Source organism: Ochotona curzoniae, unplaced genomic scaffold (assembly GCF_017591425.1).
Source record: "Ochotona curzoniae isolate NIBS_2020 unplaced genomic scaffold, NIBS_Ocur_1.0 contig_2321, whole genome shotgun sequence".
NCBI classification, from domain to species: domain Eukaryota; kingdom Metazoa; phylum Chordata; class Mammalia; order Lagomorpha; family Ochotonidae; genus Ochotona; species Ochotona curzoniae.
The window spans coordinates 13195595-13218107 of record NW_024465421.1 but is presented as its reverse complement, the minus strand read 5'-3'; the positions used below and the strand labels follow the sequence as shown (position 1 = coordinate 13218107).

The window sequence follows — 22513 nt, the reverse complement described above, 5'->3', positions numbered from 1 at the left end:
AATAACAGAGTAGAAATTTGAATAAGTGGGATAATCCCCCCCAAAAAGTTAACGTCCATTGTCTTTTGTATAACTTAGCTTTGAGACTATACTGTCTCTTTAAGGGACTGGACTGGTCCGACCTTCTCCAGAGAGCAGTAGAGCGCCGCCTGCCTAGAGAGGCCCCCTCGGGGAGTCAGGGGGCGTGGGAGAGTGTTCGCGGGGAAAGCTGGGACACGCTTGTCCTCCGCCACCATCTTGCTTTCCTTTAAGCCGGCACAGTGACCGTGGGTGAAAACCTTGAGGCGCCATGAAGCTGCTCTCCAGGGCCGGGTCCTTCTCGGTGAGCTCTGGTGGCCGGTTTCTGTGAAGGGCTTTTGTAGCCGTTCATCCAACAAGAAGTTAGGGAGTTGGAAGGTGCTGGACCTGGTTTGCCTGGCCTGGGGGCTCCGGTCCGCCCTTGAGGCGGACTCTGCGAGCAGTGTAGCTACCGGCAGGCCCGGGCATCGGGAAGCCCTGCTGGTTCTGTGAGCAGAAGAGACCTGATTCCCGAAAGCCAGAGTCCCTTTCGAGGGCGTGAGGGCGGAGACGAAGCGGACCCGGTCGGGAGACGTCTGAAGGTCACTCCTATACTTGGTGCCTGAGGAGGCTCCGGGGTCGGGGGGAGGCAGAGAGCCGGGCGCAGGCCTCGCCCCCATCCTCAAACGGGGCGTCGGCACCCCCCAACAGTTGAGGGGGCTTACAAATACAAGTCTAGTCGGTGAGCCCATTGCAGGTAGAGGTTTGAACGTGTCCCTTCTCAGAGAAGGATGGGAGCAGAAGTTTTTTTTTTTTTTTTTTTTTTTTTACTAAGTTGAGAGGTATTTGCATAGTGCTTACGGCTTAAATATTCTGAAATTTTCAGTGAGAGGTGATTTCCGTCCTACGCAACAACCGTGTCCGTGTCTAGAGGTGCTTTGATTTTTGCCACCTATGGGGAGGCTGCCCCTGTGGCATTTGGAGCCCAAGGGGAGTACTGCTTGGTATCCTATGATGCAAGGAAGCGACCCCTGCAACAGAAAGTCATCCCAGCCCATAGTGCCATAAGCTGTTGGTTTCCTGTCCCCTGAGTTGAAGTCCTGTGGATTATACAAACTGGGCTGTAACTGTTAACACGCTTCCTGGCAGGCCTAGATTGACCAGTGATTAATAATGCTTCGAGGGCAGCCCACTTAAACTGGGGGGAGCAGGGGACCAAAATGACCTCTTCCATTCTTTTTTCTTCTAATCAGAGAACCTCAAAGATAACAGCTAGATGACAGTAAACTTGAAAGCAACGCTTTGCTTCCTATTATAGCACTTAATTTTGTATCAGGATCCATGTATTATACCTATTAAAGCAGTTAACAAGTACAGGACAGTCTGTTAGCATAATTCTTGGTTGATCTGAATGGGACAGATAAGCACACAGCACACGCGGTGTCGTTGTTGAGGCACATTTCTGAAGAAGCCAACAAACTGACTTGGCACTGGGACTAAGGCTGATTTATAAACTGCTGTCCCCCCTAGATCATAAAGTTTACTTTTAAAAAAGTTGAAGGCTCCATTCAGGACTAGGCTTAATTCTGCCGTGTCTAGCATGTAAGTAGCGAGTGACAAAGCAAAGCGAATTATAAATTATAATTAAGCGATATTGAGAGTGGATGAAAAATGGCAACCTGGTTGGTGTGGCGCACGCAGAGGCGGGCGTCACAGCCTATGGAGTGTGAGGGGAAGTTCTACCAGAAACTCCAGCTTAGGGTTGGATCTTGGGAGTATCAGCGGATTTTTTTTTAATATTTTGATTTTGTTATTATTCGAATGTGTATTTGCCCCATTTCCATTTTCACACATGTGGAGGTTCAAAATTTGTCGTGAATCAAGGACTCCCTATATTCTACCTCCCAGCAGACCTGGGCATGGAAACACTTGGTGTTTTGTGGCACTAAGAGCCACAAAAATCTTTACCAGTTATGTTCTCTTTAGCTAGAGCCTGAGGAAGGAGCTCCTGAAGCCCCTTTTCGGGTGTCGCGCTGGGCTTCGATTGCTGGTGTTTGTTTTCTTTCGGGCAGAATCTAGCCACGTCTTCTCAGCACACCCGGTCCATGTTGGTGTGCATCTCCCTTTGGAACCCATGGTTTGGGGGACAGCAGCTGATCCATGTTTTTTCAGTCAACATCTGCGGCTAGTAACCTCACAAACCATAGTCGTCACCCGGGTGACTTCGATGCCACTGCCTATGGTTTGCCAACTAAGCGAAGTTATGCATTTTGAACCCATTGTCTGACATGTAAGGGACTCCTTTTGCCCTGCCAGTAGAGGCATACTGTATATATTGAGAACCTGCAGTGATAGAGTGACTGTTAATCTCAGGATGGTATAAACATTTTGTCAAAAAAAAAAAAAAAGTAGGCCCCTTGGTGGTGAATCTTGGTGTAGCACAGAACAGAATGAAGACAGAATGGAAATCATAAGTTCTCACAGGAAATTGATATACTTTGGAAGGTTGCTAAAATGTTTACAGAAAATAAGTCATTTCAGATGGAAAGAAAACACTAAGAAAATGAGGTTTACTGGATAGTTACTGGAGACATTAAGCTAAAATCTTTATGGCAAGTGAACAAAAAATTTTCAAGCATCAAGTGCTAGGAAGAACTATTTGAAATGTTACTGATACAGTTAAAAGATCAAAGAAAAGGCAAGAATTTTTTTTTTAAGAATATTTATTTTATTTGAAAGGCAGATTTACAGAGACAGGAAAGAGAGAATCTTCAATCTGTTGGTTCCTAAATGTCTGAAACAGCCAGAGCGGGACTGGTGCAAAGCTGGGAACGAGGAGCTTCTTCCAGTTGCCCCTCGTAGGTACAGGGACCTAAGCACTTGGGTCGTCCACTGCTGCTTTCCCAGACCACTGGCAGGGAGCTGGGTGGGAGGTGAGGCAGCCAGGACACAACCCAGCGCCTGTATGGGATGTCGGCAACTCAGGTGGAGGATTAACCCTAAACACTATTCGTGAAGAATGATCATAAAGATCTCAGTGTTCTCTGTAAACCCCAAACACACTCAGGAGTTGCTTGTGTAAGCTGCTGGGTCAATGAGACAGTCAGCTAGGTTCTCCCAACAAGTGGTTACTGAGCTTTTTGCCCTTGCGCTCTCTAAGGCTTGGCTACACTTCAGATGCCATGCTTTTATACCAGGCACTGTTTGAGTGGCCTGTATGACCGGTCCCTTTTGTGTGTGTGTTTTGTTTGTTTTGCTTTTGTTTTTCAGAGATTTTATTCCCTCAAAGTTGCTCCCAAAGTGAAAGCATCGGCGGCCCCTGCAGGAGCGCCTCTGTCCCCCCAGGACCTCGAGGTCAGTCCCATGGGATGCTCACTGGAACCCAGACATCCTTCCTCTCCCTGTCAAAGAAAGAAATTAATTACATCTCGGCTTCATTTTGAATACAGTTCACCAAATTACCAAATGGCCTAGTGATTGCTTCCCTGGAAAACTATGCCCCTGCGTCCAGAATCGGTTTGTTCATCAAGGCGGGCAGTAGATACGAGGACTCCAACAACCTTGGGACCTCTCATTTGCTGCGTCTCGCATCCAGTCTGGTAAGGCTCTTCACTGCCTCCGCGTTGGGAAATGCTGTGCTTGTTTGGGCCCTTGGAAAAACTAAAAGCAAGGCTCCTGTGTGAATCTTCCTAAGCCGCCTTTACCAAATTGCCACAAACAAGATGGCTTAAGCAAAGGAAGTTTATCCTCTCGCAGGCTAGAAATCAAAGGTGGCTAGGTCCAGTCCATGTATCCAAGTCTAGGGAAGATGTGAGCAGGACTGTGCCCGCTCTGAGGGACCTGGGGCAGGATCCTTCTTTGCCTCTCCCCGGCTCCTTCACCTTCCATGGATCACTTCGTCTCTGCCCTTCTATCCTGCCCCCTTCCTGCTGTCCACATCCAGATTGCCCTCCTAGAAGGACACCAGTTATTCAGTGTGGGGCCCACTCTCCTCCAGAGGGAGCCTCATTTTAAATGCTTGCATCTGCAGAGACCCCATTTACAAACAAAAAGACATTCACCAGTTCTGGGGAGACGGGAAGTCTGTTGGGAGAACATTCAGCCCAACAGAGTCCCTTCTATGAAATGGGAAGCTGCAGGATATGTGCCATAGGGAAGCACTAAATCAGTGTCCCCCTGGATATTGGTGGTTAGTGTCATCATAAGAAATCTTAGAATGTTAGAAGAGAAAATGAAAGAGAATTATTCATCTTCCCCATCTAACAAGTCTGTCTCAGAATAAAAAGGAGAGCCAGTTTGAGTTTGATTGTAGAATTTTTACGTTTGTGCACTGATACGAAAATTTTGCTTTTGCTCTTTGCTAATATATACATATATAAATGGATCTACTTTTTAGTTATATTTTTTTCTGGGACTGCTAATGATGATATAAAAGATTTTGCTGACTGTGTGCTATTTAGCAAACTTGGCATTAAAAAACTACTAAAAAATCATTCTTTCTTTTTTTCAAGACTACAAAAGGAGCTTCATCTTTCAAGATAACCCGTGGGATTGAAGCAGTTGGCGGTACACTAAGGTTTGTTGAACAAGTAATAGGCATCAGTGGCAATGTCAGAGAACACGCCATTGTAGAAGAACTCTTCTCCATTGTCATGAAGGCTGAGGATTTCCTAAGCACAACACAAGAGGGGAAGGACTAATGAATCTGACTGTATCAAAATGTAAAACAGTAGCACGTAACTGGGAATGACTATACAGCACACAAGAGGTTGGAATAAACCACAAAACAGGCTAACACAGCTAAACAGGAAATCAACAAAGGGTAGGACAGCTTATTCTCAGAACAGGAAGCCAGAAACTGGTCCCTCCCACGGGAGAATACACAAATCGTAAACCTTGCAATGTTTGAGTGACAGTTCTATGGTGCCAGTGGCAATTGGCAGCCATGACCACCAACCGTCTCCAGAACTTTTTCATCTTCCCCTGCTGAAACTGGCAACCCATTGAACAGTGACTCCCTGTTCCCTGCCCCTCCTCACCGCTTTTTGGTTTTCAGTCCCAGCCTTTCCACTGCTGTGGGTGGGTGCCTCCTGTAAGTGGAATCATACAGTAGTTGTCCTTTTGTAACTAACTTCTTTAACTTAAGATTCTCAGTATTCATCCAGATTGTAGCAGGGATCAGAATTTCATTCCTTTTAAAGATAGACTGATTGGCAATGATAAACCTTTTTGGTTTTAGCTAATGAATAGTTAAATTTTTGTCAGGTTAGCCTTTTAACTTTGGGGTAGTACTTCAGTAATTTTTTTTTTCCATGGGAATTGTTTGATTTAACAAAGCAGGCAAAGAAAAAAAAGCTTTTCCTTCTGGATAATTCACTATAATTTGTTTCCAATTCAGTGTGACTGCAACAAGAGAAAAGATGGCATACACTGTGGAATGCCTGAGAGATGATGTGTAAGTACCTGCCTGTATTTTAAAGAATGGAAGCTGCTCAGTCTTTGTAATGCATCACCAAGACCTCTGACTTTGCTTCTACATTTTTGTTTACAAACTTTCACACTTAACATTATCTAAACCATAATACTGAGAGCATTTCAGTCATATACAACCTTGAATGGGGTTTTAATTTTTTCTTTTTTGATTGAAAAGCAGATTTACAGAGAGAAGGAGAGACAAAGATCTTCCATCCACTGGTTTACTCCCTAAGTGGCAGCAACAGGCAGAGCCGAGCCAATCAGGAACCAGGATCCTCTTCCGGGTCTCCCATGCAGGTTGCAGGGTCCCAAGGCTTTGGGCCATCCTCCACTGCTTTCCCAAGCTACAAACAGGGAGCTGGATGGGAAGTAGAGCAGCCAGCACATGAACCAGTGCCTGTACAGGATCCTTGCATTGAAAGGCAAGGATTTAGCCATTAGGCCGTCACGTTATGCCAGGTTTTTAATTTTGGGTTTGGGTCAAGCGTGCAAGGTAATGAGGACTCAGTTACTCAGGAGGACTACATCAGTGCCTGGCTTAGTCTGTTTCTGCTCCAGCTTCTTGCTCATGCATACCTTGGGAGACAGCATGCAATGGCTCAGATAGTTGGGTCCCTGCTACCCACAGGGGAGGTACCAGTGAGTTCTGGTCTCCTGGCTTTGCCTGGCCCAGCCCTAGCTTTGTGAGGCATATAAGATAGTAAAAACAGTGGATGAAAGAACTCTACCAGTCTTTCAAATTGGGGGAAAGAAAAATTAGAGGCTGGTGCCATGGTGTAGCATACTAAGTACGCCAGCACTGCTGGCATTCCATGTAAGTGCCAGTTCAAGTCTCAGCTGCTCCACTTCTGACTCAGCGCCCTGCTAATGTACCTGGCAAATTAATGGAGGGTGGCCCAAATTGGGCCACTGCACCCACATGGGAGACACTGAAGAAGCTGTTGGCTTCAGAACAACCCAGCTCCAGCCTTTGTGGCCATCTGGAGAGTGAAGCAGCAAGTGGAGGATCTCCGTCTCCTCTCCCTGAGTAACTCTGCCTTTCAAATGAAAGTAAATACTTTTTGTTAAGTTATTTTAAAGTGAAAATACTTGACCTGTAACTCTTGATGTCTTCTATAGTGATATTCTAATGGAGTTCCTGCTCAATGTCACCACAGCACCAGAATTCCGTCGCTGGGAAGTAGCTGCACTTCAGTCTCAGCTAAGGACTGACAAAGCTGTGGCTTTCCAGAATCCACAGACTCGTAAGTAACATTTTCACATTGCTTTCACAGTTTCTATGAAATGGCTCCTTGTGTCTCTGTTTCCTGGAGTGGGGAACCTGGCCTCGGCATTGAGTCAAAATCTAATTCAGTGATTGGTCCAGTCACACAAAATAGGCTGGTGGCAGGACTGTAATTAGATTCAGACTTCCTAAACCCCAGACTTTAACAGCTTCCTTACGACAGGAGGCAGGTTAAAGGGAGCAGCATGTTTAGGTGGGTCCCAGCATGTAAAAGTTGAAGTTGCATGGCCCACTACAACAGTCTAGTGGCTAAATTCTCACCTTGCAAGGTCCCGGATCCAGTAGAAGCAGCAGGTCATATCTCAGCTGCTCCATTTCCCATCCAGCTCCCTGCTTGTGGCCTGGGAAAGCCTTGGGACCCTGCACCCAGATGGGAATCCGAGAAGGGGCTCCTAGCCTCTTGTTTTGGATTGTCCGCTCTAGCCACTTAGAGAGTGAACCAGCAGATGAAAGATCTGTCTCTCTGTCTCTTTTCTGTATATCTGCCTTTCTAATAGAAATAAATAAATGAAGTTGCTAGAAGTTAAATGTTAATAAGTTTGAAATCCTCTTACTACTTGAATGCTATAAAATGATTAAATTTGTATAAGCCTGTGATTTTTTCCAGGTTTTAAAAATGTTATTCTTGTCTTCACTTAAATTATATTTCAGTAACTGCTTCATTACTGATTTTACAGATGTCATTGAAAATTTGCATGCTGCAGCCTACCGGAATGCCTTGGCTAATTCCTTATATTGTCCAGACTATAGGATTGGAAAAGTGACATCAGAGGAGGTACAGATAAAATCTATTCCATTTTAAAATGTGTTTGTTTTCACCTTAAATTCCGCATTTATCTCTCCTGTTTTAGGTTTGTTTGCTCATTTTTCTTTATCTCCAAAATATGGAACACTGAGTGTTAAATTTGACGGTGTGATGTACGCAAAAATCTTAATTCACTACTCCTGCCACACACTGTGAAGAATTTGGTATTAGCAACATTTGAAATCATATCTAACTCAAAAATGTAAAGTTTTTTTTTTAAGATTTATATATTTTTATTGGAAAGTCAGATATACAGAGAGGAGGAGAGACAGAGAGGAAGATCTTTCATCTGTTGATTCCCAAAGTGGCTGCAGAGGCTGGAGCTGAGTCAATCCAAAACCAGGAGCTTCTTCCAGTTCTCCCACGTGTGTGGAGGGTCCCAAGGCTTTGGGCCATCCTCAACTGCTTTCCCAGGCCACAGCAGGGAATTGGATAGGAAGTGGTAACCACTAGGCTACCACACTGGGCCCAATACTTTTCTTATTTCGTTTATTGGAAAGGCTGAATGCCAGAGAGATACAGAAAAAGAGAGATCAGTGGATCTTCTGCTCTCTGGTCCATTACCCAAGTGGCCTTAATAGACCAAAAGTGTCTGCGTGCAGTCCCATGTGAGTTCCAGTTTGAGTCCCAGCTGCTCTGGTTGCAGTCCAGCTCCCTGCTGATACACCTGAGAAAGCAGTAGAAGATGGCAGGAATATTCTGGATTCTGCCACCAGTGGGGAAGACCTGGGTAGAGCTCTATGCTCCTGGCTTCAGCCTGGCCCAGCCCTGTTGTAGCCACCTGGGGAGTTAACCAGCAGGTGGAAGATCTCTCTCCGTCTGTCTCTCCTTGTAACTCTGCCTTTCAAATAAATTAGTACTAACTTTTAAAAAGAGAAATTGGTGATAAAATGCTTGGAGCAATGGCAACATCTATAGAAAAGCATCTATAAAAATAGAAAAGAACTTTCCAAGGTATCTTTGTAAACTTCATAAATATAGACAACATTTATTTTAGCGTATAGGTCCTTTTTTTTTCTTTAAGATTTGCTTAATTTAATTTGAAAGGCAGAGTTAAATAGAGAGGGAAAGACAGAGAGATATTCCATCTACCTGTTTGCTGCCCAAATGGCCACAATGATCAGAGCTGGGCCAAAGCTGGAACCACAAGTTTCTCTAGGTCTCCCACATATGTCAGGGGGCCAAGGCTTTGACCATCGCTGCTTTCCCAAGCTGTGAGCAGGGAGCTGGATTGAAAGCGGGACATCTGAGACATGACCCAAGTGCCCAAATCAGATGCTGGCACTGCAAGGAGAAGATTAGCTTGCTATACCACCGTGCCAACCTTAGGGTATAGATTCTCATAAAATGATTAAATGTTCAGTCTTCCTTCCTCAAGGGCCTTTCCAGCCTTCAAGACAAATGTTAGGGGCTTGTATTATGGCACAGCAGGTTAAGCTGCAGCCCGAGATGCTGGCATCCCATATTGGATGACTGGTTCAAATCCTGGCTTTCCTGCTTCCAGTCTCCTCCCCTCTGATTGTGCCTAGGATGGCAGCAGCAGATGGCCCCAGCTCATGTGGAAGACACAGATGGAAGTTCCAGGTTCCTCTCGGCTTTAGCCTGAGCCACCCTAGCCGTTGTGGCCTTTTGGAAGAGAACCAGAGAATGGAAGACTTGCTCTGTTTCTGTCTCTGTCCCTTCCATCATCATCTTAAAAATACACAAATAATATTTTTTATACCACAATTGACCAACCACGGGTAATTGAAACTTTATAAAGCAACATCTTGGCTAAGGGGGATTCCCATTATTCATGTTATATGCATATTTGTACTTTACACATAGAAGGAATAAATTGAAGTTTTTAATGTGATTTCACCAAGAATCAATTTCCAACCTCCTGGAGGCAACATGAACTCTTACTGAAAAATGCACATCTCTGCCCTGCTTTTCTATATGAAATCTAAGGCAATAGCATAAATCAGTGATTTCTCAAATCCCACTGATTCTCAGCTCACCAGGTTGATTGGTTATTTGAGTAGTTGGCTGGTCTTAAAATTCTAAGATTCCAGGTTAATCTACCCAATCCTTAAATGGACCAGTTGTATTGGTACTGACATTTAATTAACAAACCATGTAATCCACTTATTTAAAGTTTGCAATTCTTGGTTTTCATTATATTCACAAAGTTGTATAACCATGACCTCATTGAAGTTCTGTTTCTTTTCTGCAGAAATTTTCATAATAAAATCTCAGGGTAATAATTGACACTAATTGATTCCTGATAACTCATTATGGCAGCTTTTAAATTTAAATATTTCTTTCCTGCCAAACCCACTTTTGCATTTGTATAACTCCTTATATTTAGTCCAATATAATCTAACAAGTGTTTTTAACTTCCTCAGTTACATCACTATGTTCAGAACCATTTCACAAGCGCCAGGATGGCCTTGGTTGGACTTGGTAAGTGGGAAGTCGCCTGCATGACGGTTGACTTCCTTAAACTGTGATGATGTGAATGTAGAATTGAACAGAATTTGAAGCTTCAATCTTGTGTTTATGTCAGGCAGTGCATGGTAGTATTGTTGATTGTTTTAGAAAGCAGATTCCAGCATTTTACTCTAAACAGAGAGGTCATACAAACTTTTAAGAACTTTTAACTTAACAGAAGCCTAACCACAAAACTTACAGTTCATAGGAAAAGTAAATTATTTGTGTGTATGTATGTATTGCTAGTTATCTATTTAGTTTTTTAAATGGTCAGCCTCAGAAGAAATTTTCAATCTGTGAGATGGACAGAAAATTTTTTAAAACACTTAAAAGAGTAGTATATGATAAATAGTAGGTAGTTTTGGGGTGGCATTATGGTAGGACAGCTCTTGTTTTCTTTACTGTTTATTTCTGTAATGTTTGTGTTCTACAGTCACATATCTCAAAAAAAAAATGGGTGCTTACAGTGTATTCTAGAAATTACAGATCTAGCTTTGTGTCTGTTTTTTCTTGGAACAGGTGTGAGTCATCCTGTGCTGAAGCAATACGCTGAACAGTTCCTCAATATGAGGGGTGGGCTTGGTTTGGCTGGTACAAAGGCCAAATACAGAGGAGGTGAGTCTTTTGATCTTTCAATCTGTCAGATGGAAGGTAGAACAGTGTATTGAGGGGAATAGACCTGGCCATTTACAAGTAGGAGAATTATGTGGTTGAGTTTTCTGTGTTTTGTGCACACAGTGGGGTAGGATGGCCTTGGGAAAGCAGCGCCACAGAAAAGCTGCCTGTTGAGGGGTTACTGCTGTGTCATGGGAATGCAAGAATAAAGCCAGTAGTGACTAAGCTAGTTTCTTCACTCTCACATGGGCGCAGGTGAAATCCGAGAACAGACTGGAGACAGCCTTGTCCATGCTGCTCTTGTAGCCGAAAGTGCTGCCGTCGGAAGTGCAGAAGCAAATGCATTCAGTGTCCTTCAACACGTCCTCGGTGCCGGACCCCACGTCAAGAGGGGCAGCAATGCCACCAGCCTCCTCTACCAGGCCGTTGCCAAGGGGACTCACCAGCCATTTGATGTTAGTGCATGCTGTTGGTATCTCCGTCTTTGTTGAAAAGGCCCGGAGTTTGTGAAGGAATACTGGTCATCTGCTGTTGGAGTTAGTCTGCTCTTCAATTCTAAGATGAACACAGCAAAAGTCTGTGCAGTTGACAAGACAGCCAGGTTTAATTCTAATACCTTATCATGTCTTTCAGTTATTCTAATTTAGGAAGAGGAGTTGACTCCTTAGAAAGTCAGAAATTCATGCTCCAGTTCCCTTTAAAGTGTTAGACATTAGACTCATCGTTTTTCTTCTGTCCTCTGTTTACGTGAGTGCTGCCTGAATTTCACTTGTTTATATTTTCCAACCAAGTGGACAAAATAGACATCAAAAATACACAACTCTTCAATTTAAGGTTAAATTTTGAAAGAAATTATGACGTTTGTTTGTAGAGAAAGGAGAAAATGCTTTTTTGTGATAGTGAAGAAAGTTCTAAAGTTTTCAAAGTAATGGTGTTTAAGTCAGAAGAATATAAAATGCTGACAAAGTGTCACTTAGTGCTGTTTGCCCATTGTAGTAGCCTGCATGTCCTTCAGTTGTATCACTTTGGAAAGTAACCAATGCAGCTGCGCATTAGCCCTAATTGTGAAGATGCTGCTTGGGACACCTGCATGTCTGGTCACAGTGCCTGGGTTCCACTCTTGATTCCTACTCCTGCTAATTACACCCTGTGAGGCCACAGGTGATGGTTCAAGTGCCCGGGTCCCTGTCCTCTGTATGGATACCTAGAATAGGTTCCTAGCTCCTATCTTTAGCCTGAAGGGACCTAAGCATTTGGGGAATGAACCAGCAGATGGAATCCGTTTCTCTTTACCTCTCAAATGAATAGGCAACAAATGTAGTGAGTTGTGGGCCTGGGCATTGCTCATAATTTAACTATAGTACATTTAAATTTTAATCCCTGTGTTTAAGTAATAGATGTTGTTTGTTTTGAGAAGCAGATCAGGAAGGGGAGAGAGAGAAAGCTCATCTGCTGATTCACTCACCAAAGGCCTGCACTTGCCTAGACTGGACCAAGCCAAGTTCAGTGCCTGGGCTCCCAGTCCAGCTGGCTGTCCCATGTGGGTGGCAGGGACCCACATGCCTGAGCCACCAGTGCTGCTGCCAGGGTGTACATGTGCAGAAAGCTGAGTCAGGAGCCTGAGCCGCGGAATCTGTTCTGGATGCACGTGGCTAGATGTCCATCCCGATTGATAAAGATCAGACTTCTGCTATTTGATTTCCCAACTGTAATGTACAACATGGGCATTCTCAACCTGCCAAGGAAATCTTGAAGGACTTAGAAGATACCAAACCCTTTGAATCTTTGGAACAGTCATAAGAGTATCTAGACCTCAGTTCAAAAGGCTTAATTTAATCCTAAAGTGACTTTCGTGGCTGCCTTCTTAATTGCCTCCAGATTCTCTTGGCTCATACTGTTGTTTTCTTCATACTTTACATTTCTCTATTTAGTATTACTCGTGATTCCGTGCTGGAGCTGAATCCTAATCCAGTGACCTAATTTAATAAATGTTCTAATTCAGTGTCTGGTCAGAGATAAAGATGTGAATAAGACAATCCCATAATTAAACCTAGAGTAATTGACATGCATTCCTGTAATTCCCATGACTGAACCAATTGATGGTTTTTATGCTTTAATGTGCTTAAAAATCACCTGGAACAAGATAGTGAACAGTCCATTGCAGGATATGGAAGTGTGGTTTTAATAACAACCAAGGTGACTTTTGCATTAGTGGCTCATTAAATACTGCCAAAGGTGCAGCGCTCGGGACACTGTTTGGTGTGTGACTCCCACAGAGCAGGATGCCCGACGGCAGCTTCCTGTACACACTGGAAGCCAGCGATGGCGCAAGAGCTTCCCTCAGTCTGTGCTATCAATATGAGAGACCAGGATTGAGTTTGAGCCTCCTGGCTTCAACCTGCTATTGCAAGCATTTGGGGATTAAGACAATAAATGTAAGATCTCTTCTCCCCACCTTTCAAATAAAAGTAAAAATAAGTAAGTATTTTTAATTTTTAAGAAAAGATGTAAAAACACTACGAAGCTCTACACCAGGCAAAGAGCTTCACCCTAAGGAGGTTAAACCTACGTGGGTTACAAATAGCAGTGTCCCTGGATTGAGAGGCTGAAGTGGCTGCCTTGGACATCTGGGTAACAGTTAATATTTGGAAAGTCATGTTTGCAAAAGAAGGTTAGGAAATGCCCAGCAAAAAGGAAAGTGTTCAGTCATTTGAGGAAGATTTAAGTGGGGGAAAGAAAGTCAGCTGAAACCATCGTAGTCCCGAGAGATGACCTCTAGCTAGAGCACTGAGGTCCTGGAGAACTGGATGGGTGAAGTACTAATGGGGTGTATTTTGCTAATACCATAAAGACAAGTTTTTATTGGACACAATGACCCACACAAATAATTCTGCTGTATTTCAGGTTTCCGCTTTTCATGCCAGCTACTCGGATTCTGGACTCTTCGGGATTTATACTGTCTCCCAGGCAGCCGCTGCCGGAGATGTAAGTTACAAACTCACCAACTTCATAAGTGGTTTTTTTTCTCCTCCACCACTAGCATATTTTTAGTTAAAGTATGGAATAATTGAACATCATACTTTATCAGAACTCGGTGCAGTGTTACCATTGAAGTGGATTGCTGTGGGAAGTTTTTAAATACATACTGATGCTTCCAGGAAAAAGGGAGAAATACTTGCTTGGTATTTGGTTCCCTTTGGACAAGTGGTGTAGAGTTGGCTCTGTGACACCTAAATTGAGAACTCAGGAGAGTTCAAGGACAAAATGTATGTGAGTTTTCAGTACTGAAGTTGTGTTAAACTCGAGCTTATGTACACATGATGTAAGAAGAAAACTGAAGCTCAAATTCTTGGAAATACCACAGTTTAAGAAACTGTTTAAGCAAATGAGGAAAATGGCTAAGAAATCAGGAAGCAACAAAAGAGGAAGTGATATACCCTGGAGGGCTAAAGAGAATGAAGAGTGCCATATTGGTCCACTGTGGATTAACTTAACATCTCTTGCAAAGTAGAGCATCACTGGTGATTTTCCGGGCTTCAACGCCAGAGCTAAAAGTTGTCATTGGAGCACATTTGGGAGTTATCTTAAGTTGTTTTAGTTTTATTTGCTCAGCAGAAACAGGGAGAAGCAGAGAGATCCTCCATCTGCTGATGACTTCCCAAATGCTGGCAACAGCCCAGGCTAGGCCAGGGCCATCATCCACTGCACCCCAGCACATTACCAGGAAAGTGGATCAGAAGCACAAAGTTGCTGACCCTTAAACCAAGCATTCTGATATGATCTAGGGAGAGCCCAAGCAGCAGCTTAACTCACTACACCACAACACCCCTCCCCACCCAATCAGAGAATTGGAAACAGCACTGTTGGAAGCAAGATAGTAGGGAGATAAGAAATAGACCCATCCTTGGTGAGGCAGGGAGCTAAGTCAGTTTTGAGAATGGGAAAAGGATCATTTCTCAGCCTTTTGGCAAAGATCAAGTGGAGAATGAGAAAAGGTAAAAAGTTTAAAAGAAGTAATAAGATTTGGGACAGTCGAATGGTTGGATATACCTACAATGGGCAGCAAGAGCAGTACAGATGTCTCCCCGTCATGAGTCGCCACAAATTCATAGCACAGTCAGAATTGTTGGGCGATTTTCCTCAGTAGTATTCACTTACCTAGAGGAGAAGCTGGGGCGACAGGCCGTTGGGTTTATCATGTGGCATAGCCCAGCCCTGGCGGTTGCAACATACAGGCAATGAACGGCAGATGGAAAGTTGGCATCCTTTCTGTAATTCTTACGTTTCAAGTAGATCACAAGGGAGTTGGAAACACTGGATTGAAGGGGTAATTTATGAATATAGACCAGGATGAAAGGGGGGAACCAGGGCCTGACTGAGAGAACAAAACACACCAAGGTACCTGGAGATCAGGTGAAATGTAAAGACAGCTTGATTGATGTCCGAGGGCTGGAACTCTTGGAATTAGGTTACATTCCCATCTGAGGTGTGACTCCCAGGCTCAGGCAGACGTGTAAACCCCAAAGGGAAGCCTTGCTGGGAGTCGCCCAGCCAGGGGGGATGTGCCTCCCAGCCAGCTTTTAGCAGCCTAACACTGAGTTGGGCCACGCCTTCTTTCTCCTTTCTGTACTTCACACTCCTCAGAGACCAAACTAATGAAACTGCAGAAGCATTTTCTCTTTCTCTGTCTTTTTTTTTTTTTTAAGATTTATTTTTGAGCCTGGCGCAATAGCATAGTGATTAAATTCCTCACCTTGAACGCGCCAGGATCCCATATGGGCATTGTTTTTAATCCCAGCAGCCCCACTTCCCGTCGAGCTCCCTGCTTGTGGCCTGGGAAAGCACTCAAGGACGGCCCAAAGACTTGGGACCCTGCACCCACGTGGGGGAACTGGAAGAGGCTCCTAGCTTCAGATTGGCTCAGCTCCAGCTGTTGTGGCCACTTGGGGATTGAATAATCAAATGGAAGATCTTCCTCTCTGTCCTCCTCTGTATATCTGACTTTCCAATAAAAATAAATAAATCTTTAAAAAAATAATAAATTTATTTTTATTGAAAAGTCAGATATTCAGAGAGGAAGATCTGTCCATTAATTCATTACCCAAGCAGCCACAGCTGCAGGAGCTGAGCCAGTCTTAAGCCAGGAGCCCAGAGCCTCTTCAGGATCTCCCATGCAGGTGCAGGGTCTCAAGGCTGTGGGTTGTTTTTGATGCTTTCCTAGTCCACAAGCAGGGAGCTGGATGGGAAGCAGGACCACCAGGATTAGAACCAGCACCCATATGGGATCCCTGTGCATGCAAAGTGAACCACTAGGCACTGCACTGGACCCAACATTCTCTCTTTTTAAAGTTAGTGTCTCAGAATTTCATGTGGTAATGACAGCCAGGGGAAATGAATGTCCTACAATTTTGTGATAAGAGGAAATCGGTAGCAGAGCCAGAATGGTGGCAGCATTGGAATGGAGAAAATCTTTTTAATTGGGGAAGCAGAGAAAGAGAACTCCTGTTTGCTGGTTCATTCCCCAAATGCCTGTGCAAAGCTGGGTGCGAGTAACTCGGGCCAGGCCTCCCAGGGTCGGGGGCAGGAGCCCAGCTCCGTGGCCATCACGTGCTGCCTGGCAGGGCCTGCACTCACGGACATGAGCAGCTTCGCCACAGTAGCAGAGAATGGCACTGTGAGAGGCTGGAGAGACTTTAGAGGGCCTTACTCCTTGTGGGCGATGAGAAGGTCAAGTGCTTGCTTCTGCTGTCCGTCTTCTGTGCTGCCCCACTGCACCCTGCCCGCCTGGATGGCACAGGCTGTACCACCAGCTGCTTTATGGAACGCAACGGTGAGAATCAAGGAGAAGCCACAGAATTTCAAATGGACACTGTACCGCTTCTCCGGAACTAGCCTTCCATCCTGTGATTCTGCCTCAGTGGAGGGTCACCTGAAGGTCACAGGAGATTGGCCAAAGATGGCTGACTTGGGCTTGTCTGTCCTAGGTTATCAAGGCTGCCTACAATCAAGTAAAAACAGTTGCTCAAGGAAACCTCTCCAGTGCGGATGTCCAGACTGCCAAGTAAGTCTGAGTACTAACTACATTTCCTATTTTACTGACTTTTTTTTTTTTTTTTTTTTTTTTTTTTTTTAAAGATTTATTTTTATTATTTTTTCATTGGAAAGGCAGATATACAGAGAGAGGAGAGAGAGAGAGAGGAAGATCTTCCGTCCGATGATTCACTCCCCAAGTGAGCGCAACGGGCCGATACTATGCCGATCCGAAGCCAGGAGCCTCTTCCGGGTCTCCCGCACGGGTGCAGGTTCCCAAAGCCTTGGGTAGTCCTCCACTGCTTTCCCAGGCCACAAGCAGGGAGCTGGAAGGGAAGCGGGGCTGCCGGGATTAGAACCGGCGCCCATATGGGATCCCGGGGTTGCAAGGCGAGGACTTAACCACTTGCGCCACCGCGCCGGGCCCTTTACTGACTTTATACTTGTATTTTTTTTTTTCTAAATAAAGGGAAAAAGAAACACACCTCTGTTCCATCACCTAGAAATATAATCAGTAACATTTTGCTTACTTTCTTGACCATTTTGTTTTTAATTTGAAAGGCAGTTAACAGAGAGATGGAGAGAGGAAGAAAGATAACTTCCAACCTCTCTTTCCAAATGGCTGCAGTGGGTCGAGCTGGGTCAAGCTGACACCAGGAGCCTGGAGCACTGCCCAAATCTCCCACTTGGCTGGCAGAGGAACAAGCACTTGGGCCATCTTTCATTGCCTTCCCAGGCCCGTTAGCAGGGAGCTAGATTGACAGCAAGCAGCCACGACTGAAACCAGCACTCTTAATATGGGATGCAAGTCATTGTGGTTTTTGTTTGTTTTTATTTATTTTTATTGGAAAGGCAGATTTACAGAGAGGAGGAAACGGGAAGATCTTCCATCCGCTGATTTATTCTCCCCAAGTGGCCGCAGTGGCCAGAGCTGAGCTGATCTGAAGCCAGGAGCTATGAGCTTCTTCTGGGTCTCCCACACGTGTGCAGGATCCTAAGGCCTTGAGACATCCTCCACTGCTTTCCCAGGCCACAAGCAGGGAGCTGGATGGGAAGTGGAGCATCTGGGATACAAACTGGTCCCCATATGAGATCCCAGTGTGTGCAAGACAAAGACTTTAACCATTAGGCTATCGTGCCAGGCTTGTAAGAAGTCATTTAACTTGGAAAATCTACATTTCGAAAGTATAAATTACCAAAAATATCTTTAAACTTTATATTAATTTCTTGGTGTAGATGCCCGACTAGATCAGCAGCTATAAACATGGTAACAAAGGCTTCATGTTGAAATGTGTGTATAATGGGTTTTTTTTGATAGCACATAAACTCTGACCTGTGCCAGTTTAAATATTGTACACATGGAACTAAGTGTCAATAGAGTAAAACAAAGCTTGATGAGAGTAAATTGAAACACTGGATATACTTATGAAAACTCTAAATTTCAAAGCTAGTCTAAGAACTATGATAGGACAATGTATAGAAAATGGAATTTGTGTTGTTAATGTCAAAGGGGGTTTTTTGTTTTGTTTTTTTGTTGTGTGTGTGTGTGTGCCATTTTGATGGCAGTGTTACTTTTCCTTGTAAGGTCCTTCCTGTATATAGGGAAAGAGAAAATGAGCTGCCACTGCTGGAGGAAAAGCTGTTACAGCTTGGCCAGGAAATGAAACTTTTTTAATTAAGTTGGAAATAGGGTAAAGGGACTGCATTAAGTTGTAGTCACGCTTAAATGTTCATGTGGGTATAGAATGCAAAAGGATGACAGTTTAAGATTCCTTAATTTACCTGTTAAGTAAACTTACTGAATACTGTATTTATAAGCAATAATAGCAAAATTGTGGCAGAATTGTGAATTGGTTCTGGTTTTATTTGAAATTGATGTTTTTTGGGTCCTTCTTAGGTTTTTTTTTTGTTGTGGTGGTTTTTTGTTTTTGTTTTAGTTTATTTGAAAGGCAGATTGGCACAGAGATCTTCCGTCCTCTGGTTCAGTGCCCAAGTGGCCCCAGCAGCTGGGCTTGTGCCAGGCTGAAGCTAGGAGCTGTGTGCTTCTTCCAGCTCCCCCCCGGGCAGCAGGAGCTCACGTGCTTGGACTGTGGAGCAGCTGGGACTTGGATCACACCCGTATGGGATCCCAGTGTCTCAGGCAGCAGCTTAACACATTATGCAAGAACACCATCTTCACCTTGGGGTTTATAAGACCTGTACTGTCCTCCCCTAGCTGCCCTGTCCATGTGCCCACTCCCGTTGAGTCAGGTAAGTCCCAGCAGGGAAGTAGTGCCTAGAAAACTGTGTAATCGGCACACACATGCTGCTCTAAGTGGCCAGTGCCTTAGGAGGCAGCCTAGCAGGCCCACAGTGGGTACAGCTACTGCCGGCAGCACCATAAGCCCATATAGGTGCCAGTTCAAATTCTGGCTTTGCCACCTCCAATCCAACTCCCTGCTAGTGTGCCTGGAAAAGCAATGGAGGATGACCTAAGTCCTTGGGCCCCTGAACCCACATGAGAGAATGGGAAGAAGTTCCTGGCTTCCGACCAGCCCAGCTCTGACTTGTTGCAGCCATTTGAGGAGTAAACCAGAAAATGGAAGATCCCTCTATAACTCTGCCTTTCAAATACATAAATCAAAAAAACAGGCAATTTAGACTGACTCCAGCTTCCTGCTAATTCAGACACTGGGAGGCGTCAGTGATGGCTCAGGTGATTGAGTTCCTGGCCTAGTCCCAGCCTTTGAGGGGTGGCTGCTCTCTAACAAAAAATTTTGAATGTCTCACGTTAAAATAGTTTGACCTGGTTCTGAATTCTAATCCATAATCAGAATGCAGTCTATTGAAGTGTAATTATAGTTTTGTTTTGATACTTTCCAAATAATAATATAATAAAGCATAGGTAGGACTGGTGCTGTGAGTTAACCAGTAAAGCTACTACCTGCAACACGGGCACTGGTTTGAGTCCCAGCTGCTCCACTTCCAGTCCAGCTCCCTATTAACGCACCTGGGAAAGCAACAGGGCATGGTCCAGGTGTTTCCCCTGCATCCTCGTGGGAGATCCCAAAGACACTTCTGGCTCCAGGCTTCCTGCTTTTCCCTAATCTCTGTGTAACTGTCCTTCAAATAAATTAAATAAATCTTAAAATATATATAATGTAAGTAATAAAATGCTTGGTGAGGAAATAGAATGGAGACCTTTAACACTGTAAGCTGTTAATTTGCCTATTTACCAAAAACTTGTTGAAGAGTTCTAGGACAAACTTCGAAGCTGCCTTGCTGTACAGAACTGACTGCTGCCTCTCTGTGGACAGGAACAAGCTGAAAGCTGGCTACCTCATGTCCATGGAGTCTTCAGAGGGCTTCCTGGATGAAGTCGGGTCCCAGGCTCTGGTTGCTGGCTCTTACATGCCACCATCCACAGTCCTTCAGCAGATTGACTCCGTGGCTGACGCTGATATCATAAATGTAAGCAAACGACAACCTGAGCTTCAGCAGTGGCGGTCTTACTCTTCACGATCTCTCAGCAGCAGTGCCACCTTAGAATAATGGGGGTGGGTAGAAGAAAAAAGATGCTCTGAGATACCTAGCATCACCCAGCCTCTGCATCTTACATACTGTCAATCTGTGAGTCCCACCCATTAAAAAACAGCCAGCCTGGCATAATGTGCACTCACCGTGTGATATAAGACTACTAGGATATAGAGTTTGACTTTAACAGGCCAGTGTATTTTGATTAATTGCCATTGTGTTACAAGAACAAAAAACCAGGCCTGCCTGCCTGAAACTGGTGCACAGTGTCCGTGTGGGTCGGCCTGTCCCTCTAGCTGGATCACCTCCACTGTGGTTCAGAGAGCTGCATTTAGAATGGACCATTCCGAGGGACAGCTGAGCCTTCCTCCCACATCCCACAGAACAAAACACCAGCCATTGTCTGGCTGTCTCACAGGAGGCCGTTGTGGAATCGCTAATTTGAGCTGATTTTCTTCTTCTGTTTGTTTATTTAAAGGCTGCAAAGAAGTTTGTTTCTGGCCAGAAATCGATGGCAGCAAGTGGAAACTTGGGTCATACACCGTTTGTGGATGAGTTATAATATGGAACGTCAAAGCTGAACATTTTTCCCAACCCAGGCCAGAGAAAACATCAGAGTTAAAAGTCTCTAATAAAATGTTTATCTTTGCATGAATGCTGGTAATTATTCCCAGCTGACTTAGTCAATAAAACATCCTACTTAAATGTTTTCCTGCATTTCTCATAATTAATCAAGTACTTATTACATAATGAGATCTTTTAGATGAATGAGACAGGAATGTAATCAGTGTAAAATTAGAGTAAGGGTTAAGTGGCCATCAAGGTAAGAATTTCTAGATCATTTTTGGTGATGGTGTGGTTTTGGTGTTTTTGTTTGTTTTTTGTGTGTGTGTGTGTGCGTGGTTTTTGTTTTTGTTGCTTTTATCTTTTTTTAAAAAGTTGAAATTTTGACATTTAGGGTGAGTATTTAAGTGGTCTGGTTCCCTTTTTACCCTTTTTGCAAGATTATTTCTGAGAAGAGAGATTCCTATAAGTCATATGCTGTTATTCCCATTATTTTGTTTTATTTATTTATTTATCTTCATTTTCTCTCCTAACTCTCCCTCATCTGTTTCAATCCTGTTTCTTGCAAATAATCAACATGAAGTCAAAGTAGGGCTGGAAGGGAAGAGAATGGATTCTAATGTGAACCACTAGCCAAAAATGTTTTTTTTTCCCCCCAGTAGGATACTTGAAGCTGGAAAGGGGGGGGGGGGTATTTACCCATAAAAAGTGAAGTTTTCTGCCATGCTCAGACACTCTGATGTTGATTTACTCTGAGTTGAGAAATGCTCGGGAAGGTCTTGGTCATGGAGTGATGTCGCTGTCCTGAGCATCAGGTGTGTGACGCCTGCCAGGGCCCGCGGGCGATGCCACCGAGGACGCAGTCTCCCGAGGCTGTGTACGTCACAGAGAATTCACTCCGAAGTCAGCAAATCTGTGTCTGGCAGCGCGCAACAACTGGGAGATTGCAAGGTAAAGTGCCATCAAGAACCACAGATTTGTAAATTACTTCTTTGCATCCGACGGTGGTTGACCTTTGCCCTTTTCGATTTGGGCACAGTCTTCCAGCCAGAATGCATCTGAGGCAGAGGAGATGGAGGAGGAGGAGGAGGGGCTGCTCTTCTCTGCCTTCGCCATGGTCCAGTACGGAGAAGGGGCTCTCATCTCCTTGTCTTTGTGAACCATCACATCACAGCTGATGTCTTTCCCCACTCTGATAGTACGGCTCTTCTTTTTATAGCCATGCCACTCTTTGGAGATAGATACCGGTCTCATTGCAGGGTGATGCCCCATGGACCGAGGATATCTGTAATATTTCAGTCTTTTATCTAAAACAACATCTTCATTTTCATCGCTGCTTGTGAATGACTCCTCTTTTGCCTGCCCCGTTGCCTGCTCCTTTGCCTTTGGTGTGCTGAAACGAAAAGTGAAAGATGTGAATTCGTAACGTCTGAACATTATGACCCCCTGACAAGGTATCTTCTAGCCTACTTTAGCTTAGAAAAGATAGTTTGGGCCTGGCACAATAGCCAGGTGGCTAAATACTCGCCTTGCACACACCAGATCACATAGGGGTGCCAGTTCATGTCCCAGTTGCTCTACTTCCCTTGCTGCTACTTAGAATAACTGCTACCTGTCACCCGCCTGGCCTCACCCTGGTACTGCCCAGCAGATCCAAAACTGGATCCCTTGTGATTAGAAACTTCAAGTAAATGCATTCTGTCCTGGTGACCGGAAATAGGTTCCTCTCCCTCATCCCCCTCAACCTGTTAGACTCA

General features: G+C 44.4%; 1 protein-coding gene across 1 annotated transcript; it reads left to right on the top strand.

Moving 5' to 3' along the window:
• Window positions 1–202: 202 nt before the first annotated feature.
• LOC121151622 (cytochrome b-c1 complex subunit 2, mitochondrial) lies at window positions 203–20901 on the top strand. Its single transcript, XM_040973223.1, has 14 exons — window positions 203–322; window positions 3268–3351; window positions 3447–3596; window positions 4509–4573; window positions 5396–5452; window positions 6592–6716; window positions 7435–7532; window positions 9950–10007; window positions 10554–10649; window positions 10905–11104; window positions 13554–13634; window positions 16634–16710; window positions 19976–20129; window positions 20671–20901. Exons 1-14 carry the CDS (start codon window positions 290–292, stop codon window positions 20752–20754), a joined length of 1362 nt encoding a protein of 453 aa, XP_040829157.1. The 5' UTR covers window positions 203–289; the 3' UTR covers window positions 20755–20901.
• Window positions 20902–22513: the final 1612 nt, after the last annotated feature.